The 8,486-nt window shown below is 31.1% G+C and overlaps 2 protein-coding genes across 2 annotated transcripts; both read right to left on the minus strand.

The window, feature by feature from the left end:
• Nucleotides 1–1,956: 1,956 nt before the first annotated feature.
• On the minus strand, nt 1,957–3,025 carry LOC107022936 (flowering-promoting factor 1-like). The gene is made up of 2 exons (XM_015223499.2): nt 2,822–3,025; nt 1,957–2,311 (listed from the first exon to the last, which is right to left on the minus strand). Exons 1-2 carry the CDS (start codon nt 2,916–2,918, stop codon nt 2,010–2,012), a joined length of 399 nt encoding a protein of 132 aa, XP_015078985.1. The 5' UTR covers nt 2,919–3,025; the 3' UTR covers nt 1,957–2,009.
• A 4,612-nt stretch (nt 3,026–7,637) lies between these two features.
• Nucleotides 7,638–8,075, minus strand: LOC107021932 (octapeptide-repeat protein T2-like). Its single transcript, XM_015222647.1, has one exon. It carries the CDS (start codon nt 8,073–8,075, stop codon nt 7,638–7,640), a length of 438 nt encoding a protein of 145 aa, XP_015078133.1.
• Nucleotides 8,076–8,486: the final 411 nt, after the last annotated feature.

Consider the following 8,486-nt stretch of genomic DNA (forward strand, 5'->3'; position numbering starts at 1 on the left):
TGTTAAGTTACATTTTCTTTTATAAACACGAACCCTCCCCCTCATCCCCCACTCAACACACAATTTGTTAATCATAAGACGACACATTAATATATAATTTGCAAATTTAGTAAATGTTAGTAGTAACTCTCTATTCTTTAATATGATTCAATCACGTTATATAAACAATCTCTTCACATCAAACATAACTCTATTTTTATAAAATTTTAAATAATTTATTTTTCTGTGCAAAATATAAACTTATGACTCAATTTTTTATATATTTTTTTTTAAAAAAATAATAGAATCACAACTCAAAATTTCATATTTAAAAAGTAAAATTTTTATTCACATTTTACAAGTAAACACCAATTGCAAATCAAAACTTCAAATTTAAGGCCAAAATCCTGTTCACACTTGTAGAGGAAGTGAGTATTTTTTTTATTTGGGAAAAGGCATATACATGCGTTCGAACTTGTGAAAATAGTAAAATATGAGACAACAATTTTTATAGTACTAAAATGGAACAACAGCACCAAACAAATTATAACTCAAAGACAAAAATGCAACTTTTTTGGGGACCATTTCAACTTGCACTTTTGCATGTTAGTTGCACACTAGCTAACTAGCTAGCCATATTCATAAAAAATAAATGTAAACATTGAATCACTTTATCCTACTCATTCGACCTGAGAGATTGTTCGGATGGTAAATAGTTTAGATATTCATTATTAGATTGCATATTCGAATCATCAAGAAAGTAAATAGAAATGACAAATAATGCGAGGTGGGACTATTGACGTCAACTACGATGCATGTAAAGAAGTGTATTACTAATTTTAAACCTTACTTTCAAGGAAGTGATAAATATTAGACTAGACATAATAAATTCGATAAAACTTCATAATTTGTCGAATTTAATGTGAGAAAAATTAATACATATATAACTCGAAATTTTGAAATCTAATATTGATTCAATGCCTATCAACCTGTTCCCACCCTATCGAGAAAGCAAAAAAATATTAATATAGAACTATGATATACTTAAAAAATTGATGATAAAAGAAATAGATAGCTCTAGCTAGGTATAATTTCAAACCTTCTAATTAGGTCAAAACCTGCATGTTACACATGTAACAGGTGATGATCTGTATTCCATGTACTTGGATCCCTTTAGTGTGTTTGGATCGACTTGTTTTAAGTGATTTTAAGTTAAAATAGTTTTAAATATTTTTTGGACACATAAACCCTTTGCTTTAAGCTAAAAATATAAAAATAATTTGAAAATTGATTTATGAATCAAAAGTCATAAATCAATTTAAATAGACTTTTATTATGACCAAATGGAGAGTTACATTATAATTAAGTAAAAAAAAAAGTGTATTATTTTCTAATAAGTTAAATTTTAAATGAAATGATTGCATACTTTATAATATGTTATTCGAATACATGAGAGATTTTAGGTTCAAATTTCTCTATCATTCTAGTCTATAAAAAAATAAATTGTTTCACACGTGTTTGCTCAATGAAAAAGAATCAAATTCACATATAAAAGACTGTGTTAAGACATAATATAATTAGATAAATAATTATAAGCATGCTTTCCATAACAACTTGCGCTTTTTTTTTTATATAAAATAACCACACATTTCTAACTTGTTATCAAATCGAGCATGTAAGAGTTCCGGCCCAAAATGCAAAAATATATTTCACATTTTCTGGTCATGAAAAAGAATCAAACTCATATATGCAAGGTATGTGTTAACACATAATATAAATATATAATTAGTTAAGTAATTAAAAATGTAATTTTTAATAGCTTAATTTTTAGATGAAACGATTACGTATACAATTCAATATGTTATCAGAATAGGCATGAGATATGCTAGCTAGGTTCCGAATCTCTCCACCAACCAAAGAGCGAAAAAACATAAATCCACATATTTGGCTAATGAAAAAGAATCAAGCCCAGATACGTAAGAGGAGAAATAACATAATTAATAAGTATGTTTACTTTAATAATTTAAGTTTCATATAAGATGATCACACACTTTAACATCACGAACTTCAAAAACCGATGGATTCTTGACCACAATGTCATACATATTGTGTGAGTTGAAGTTTGTAAAGCTCTTTGGAAGTGAAATGAGATGTGCAGAATCATCTGATTTATGAAACTGCAGAAGATCCGACTTCATCGGGTTGTTGAATCGGGTCCACCCGATTTCGATGAGTCTCTTCTCTAGTTCTTCATAGGAACCTATCATCTCATTCTCTGGTAGGTACACCAACACTCGAGGGCGTGCCCCCGGTGCTGTGGCTGTACCCGTGCCTACAAAGACGAATACAGAATTTAGAGTCAGTACCAGTACAAAATATCATGAAGGAAGAATATATATACATTTTGCCTTGACTTAAAGCTTATGTTGTCAATTCCTTGTTGAAACCAACAAATTGTATTCTAATATCATATCTGTCACGATCCAAAATTAAAGGTTGTAATTATGGGTGCAACTAGGTTTCGATATTCAAACCTCCTTAGAAATAAATTTCACTATATATACGTGAGATTACAACTCTTTTTTGATTTCTATATAGTAAATGTTGAATCACCTTAATTTTTTTCTATATTTACATATTTTTTTTAATTTTGATTTTTCTTAATGAAAAACCTAACTCTATCACTGCAATCAGCAAGTGACGGACTAATTAACCCCTAACAAATATATAAAAACATAAAACACATATAATATATTGTGTAGTCTCCATATATCGTCAAAGGAGAGCGCGTAATATTAATTACTGAATCGAATGAGTTAAACTTATATCGAGTGATATATACCTGGATGTGTTGGTTGTTTTAGCTCGAAGGATTCACGAGTAGGATTTTTTATCAAATGGGCAACACCTTTCTTGTCAAATATCCATACGCCAGACATTATAATATAATGGTTTAATTTACTTTATATTAGTTTCCAACTCCAACTATATATGGAGATTGGAGATGGAGAAAGAAAAATAATAAAATAATTCACACTCTTAGAGAAATGATGAAATGATTTCTTATGGAGCAGTAAATATATTCCACTGTGTATGTAGGTTTGCTAGTACATCATGTGATCACTGATCTTTTGAATGACTGGACTACTATTAACCTTTTTGGGGATACTAGTTCATTTACTTTCTAGGTTTTTCAATTTTTTATATGTTGGTGTCGTTTGGTACGATGGATAAGAGATATTTTTTTTTCTGTTTGGTTTAAACTTAATTGAAAATTTACTAATGAAATCTTTTTAAAAAATTTAAATGAAATTATATATTTGTATTGATAATTCAAAATATGATATTTTTTACGGTAAAAAATAGAATTGTTTGAATGCCAAAATTTGAAAAGTGTCATATAAAGTGGAATATAGGGAGTAATAATTGTGGGACACATTTTATCTTGTATTTGGTTAGGAATATTAATTTAGTGATCTTGAGATTGTTTATTTTCTCTAACTATGGAGTCATCTCTGTTAAGGAGTATTTTACCCTTCGATGTAGGACTTTTCATACGAATCTGAAGTTCATTGGGCTCCACTGTTCATACCGAACACAGGATGAAAAATAAAAAACAAAAGAAAGTATTTATCTTACCATTTGTACTACAATGATGAGACAAGTTGTTTCAAATATATGGTAGGATACTGAAATTCATCGTCAAATCCTTAAAAGTAACATGAACTTTCACTTTTAAACATTTCAAGTAGACTTTTTATATTTTAAACACCTTGATAAGGTTCAACTATGTCATTATGAAAATATAAAAGTAATTTATTTTCGTTAAATGGTAAAAATATAGAAAGAGAGAAAAAAAGAAAGAAGAAGATAACTTAACCAAAAAATAATAAGAAGAAGAAATAATAAAAATATTATCAAATGACATCTCTAATAAATGATAATATGAAGAAAAATATGTGATAAATCAAAAGAGAAAATAAAAACAATTAATGAGAAACAATAAAGTGACTAATGATATGATAAAAATAATAAATGAGAAAAAAGAACAAAAATAATTAATAATAGAATAAAAGTTTGGGAAAATTGTATATAATAGCAAACTAATAACCTAAATTAAATGGAATAGCTAGGGTTTGATTTAATTGTGCTCCATAGCAAACATTAGCTAAAATTTGCCAGCGTCTCTCTCCCAAAAATCTCGCTCGCCACTCTCCATTCTCGCTCGCCTCTCTCGCTTTATACACAGAAGTGTATAATTCTGTTTCTGTTTTGTATAAAGCGAGAGAAAATTGTATATACACATGCAAAAATGTATATCTTCGTGTTATACACTTAATTATACAATTTACAAACATTTTACTTCAAATATTGCAGAGAAAAAGGCCAACGAATTATACAATTGCAGTGAAATACAATTTTCTCTAGCTTTATACAACAGAAGTGTATATATTGTGTTTCTGTTTTTGTATAAAGCGAGAAAAACATATATCTTCTTGCTATACACTTATAATTATGCAATATACATACATTTTATTTCGATTCAACTGTATGCAAAGCAAATTATACAATTGCAGCGAAATAGGCCAGCGAATTATACAATTTAGGCCAGCGAATTATATAATTGTATATGTATAGCGAATTATACAGTTTTATGTTTGCTATGGAGCGCAATTATGCAAACTTTGTTATAGCATACAAATATAAATTTTTTGTTTGCTATATGTGAAAGTTGTCCAAAAAGTTTTGTGTTGGGACAATTGGACCTAAATTTTAAAAGGCTTGGCAAAATTGGGCCTAAATTTAAAGGGGGCTAACGAAAAATTTGGCAATAAAAAGGAGTATGAACTGTAATTTATTTTGGATCAATGAGTATTTGCTAAATTAATTTGAATTGAGCTATGAAGTTATAAACTAGGGAAATTACGCGGCTAAGTAAATTTATACTATTTTTAATTGCTCATCATAACTATAATTTGTTGTAATTACCACTTGCTACTAACACTATACATAATTACGTGGGCTGATTTCGAGTTTGTATAATTACTCATGTTTGTATATGTATAATTCGCCAGAATATACAAATTATAATATACAATTTTTAACATATATACATATAAAATTCACCTCTATCCCACGCCTCTCTCTTCCCTCTCCCAATCTCGGTTGCCATTTATACAAATGTATATGTATAATATACAGTTATTAATTATATACATATACAATTCACCTCTCTCCCACTCTCTGCCCTCTCTTGCTCGCCTCTCTCCTCCTCTCTCGAGCTCACTCTCCTCTCTCCTCTCTCTCCCAGTCTTGCTCGCCTCTCTCCTACCTCTCCCAATCTCTCTTGCCATATATACAAATACATATGTATAATATACAATTATCTAACCAATATACATATACAATTCATCTTTCTCCCACCCTTTTTCCCCTCTCTCTCCTCTCTCCTCTCTCTCCTAGTTTCACTCGCCTCTGTCCTCCATATAACATGTAGTTACAAATTATAATTATTAAACTATAGCTATGAGAGTAATTAATATTTTTAAGTGGCTATATGTGAAAGTTTCTCTTTTTATTTTCTCTTTTATTTTTTTTATCATTTATTATTTTTATTCTCTTTTTTTCCCATATTATCCGTTAATAGAGATATGCTTAGGTAATAATTACATTACTTTTTTCTTTATCATTTTATCATTTTATCCTTTATTAGAGATACTATTTAGTGGTAATATTTTTGTTATTTATTTCTTTGTTTTTTTTTTTGTCTTTTTTCTTTTATTAGAGATACTATTTGGTAATATATACTCTTACATGTCATTTACCGATGAGTATAGGATATGAGAAGAAGTCTTAATAATATCACAATAATGTGTGTGCATATATATATATATATATACTCACACACTCTTATAATATTATTGACCAATGAATATTTTTCTAAACAAAGAAACTCGCGTATTCTATTTGGCCATCATCCCAATTTCACAAACATAGTATAATTTGTACTATGTACCAATATTTTAATTGCTATTATAAAATTCAACTCACTAAATACTATTCTTTCCGTCTCATTTTATATGTCATCCTTTTTTATAAATAGTTGATCAAAATTACTTGTCATTTCATAAAATCAATGCATAAATGTCATAATCCGAGTCTACACCCTGGACGTGGCCGGCACTCAAAGACCATTGCTAGTCCCCAAGCGAACCATCATCCTGACTGAATATAAGCAGAAGACCAATTTAAGCCTACAAAAGCTTAAAATAAATTAAAAATCATGAAACTCAATTACAATTCATTAACTCAAATGAAAACTTTGAATAATGAAATTAACATATTCAACTCGCCATAAATAGGCAACTTTAGTCTTTAAAATATTTAATAAAATAAATAAGTAATACAGACTTCTTAACTAAACTGACTATCTATGAAGCCTCTAACTGACAAAGATGGAAGTCGGGACAAGACCCACGACCTCCTAACTAAGCTGAAAAGTAAATGAAATCCTCTGAAAATAAGAAGGCTCACCATGGCTAACTCGAACTCTAGAATGTACCAATGAAGCTCTTGTTGATGATCCTGAATACCTTTGTCTGCATCATCAAATGATGCAGGCCAAATGACTCAGTACGTAGAATGTTAGGGGAATTCTAAAGTATAACATAAGCTTGAAACTCGAATAAAAAGGAAACATACTTATCTCTTTTCAAATCAACTTAAATCAAGAATAAGATATTCACTTCAAGGATTAGATACTAAACTTCAAATATATGATACTCGACTCAATGGAGCACAAATAAACTCAATATACTCAACTTAAGGTACTCAACTTGAAATACTTAACTCTTGATACTTAACTGAACTCATTTCGATATAAAGCAGTTTAAAACAAGTGCAATATAAAGAAAAGTTGTTTAAAAACATGATATCAACTCTGTGTATACATCAAGTATACAACATAACTCAGAGATGTATATGAAAATACAATTAACTGATGTATATAAAAATACAATAACTTCTGTGGGAGCTTCTCTAACCGACAACCATCACTTAAGAGCTACAGTGATGATATAACGTTACTAGGCCCACGCTGCCCGACCATCCTAACCTTGTCAGGGTATAGGACCTGAACTGCCTAATGGATCCACTAGTAAACTGTGAAAAGAAATAATCTAAAAGTATGATCCTTTTCTACCCATGATGGCTACATGGTTTATGGGGGTTGTGAGTTATCTGAACTTTCCCCCATATCAGTGCTCATTACTACTTCAAAAAATATACTGATTCTTATGTTTAAAAACATATTGATTCTGTGATTTGAGATTAATGCTCAAAACTTAGCTTTAAAAAGCTTTCTTGGAAATCATAGTTTCCTCTTTCTTTTAATGAAACTAGCCATAGGTTCTCTGGAAGACTACCTCCCTTTCTTTCTCAAAAGTTTAAAAACATTTTGTTTAAACTCTTAGGGATTACTTAGTTCCCTTATAACTCTTGAGAATTGAAATCAACTTGTTACTCTTTGGTTACTTGAAACTTTAACTCTTAGATATACTTAGTTCCCTTATAACTTTAAGTCTTCAAAACAAAGTGAAAACTATTGGTGAAAGACTTTAGAAAACTTTATAGCTTTACTTTGACTTGCTTCTTAACTTCTAGACTTGATTTTTAACTTCCTTGAATTGAAGCATGGATTCAAGGTTCATGATCTCCTTCATTGCCTCTTCTCCTCCCTTTGCTCTCCCTGCCTGAACCCCTCTTTCCCTCCTCTTCTCCGTCCCTCTTCTCCTTCTCTCCCTCTCTATTCGCCCTTCTCTCCAGCCGGCGAAGCTAGCCGAAAGATACGGCAACCAGAAGCTCTCCGGCCTGGCGAGTACACCGGCAACAACCAGGCGCCACCGCCCCCTTCTTGCTCTTTCTCTCCTCTTCTCCTGCCTTCCTCTCCTCCCTTCTCTCCCTTTCCCTCTTCTTCCCCTTTTTCTCCCTCCGTTTCCTCCTCTGTCGCCACCCCTCTTCCCCTCTCCGTCTCTCCACCTCTCTTTTCTGTTCTCCCTCTCGCCCCTCTTCTCTTCTCCTTCTTCTTTTGCAGGCATCAACAACCTAGAGAGGAGCAGCTCCGACACCAGCGAATCCAGCAGCAGCAGCTCAGCGAGAATCCCTCAGCAAGAAGCGGACAATTACAACAACAACACGAAGTGCTACTCCAACATTCCGACCAAAAACTGAAAACAAAGCATTTTTATAAGGACAGATCTAAACAACTCTGTCCCAGGTATGAACTTTATTTTTAGTTTTTTTAAATGTTTTATCCGTGATTGGCTTGTTCTGGAGATTTCTTGTTCTACTCATACCATAATTCATGTGTGTAATCTGTATTTTTTACGTTCAGTTTAGTATGATTAGTTAGTTGAAACTATATGCTCATTTTCTTGCTCTTCTTTTCTTAAGAATCAACCAAGTAAGGTATTTCTATGTCTCAGAACAGGTTCACCCATGCACAATCT

The sequence above is a fragment of the Solanum pennellii genome, chromosome 6, assembly GCF_001406875.1.
Source record: "Solanum pennellii chromosome 6, SPENNV200".
Taxonomy (NCBI): Eukaryota; Viridiplantae; Streptophyta; class Magnoliopsida; order Solanales; family Solanaceae; genus Solanum; species Solanum pennellii.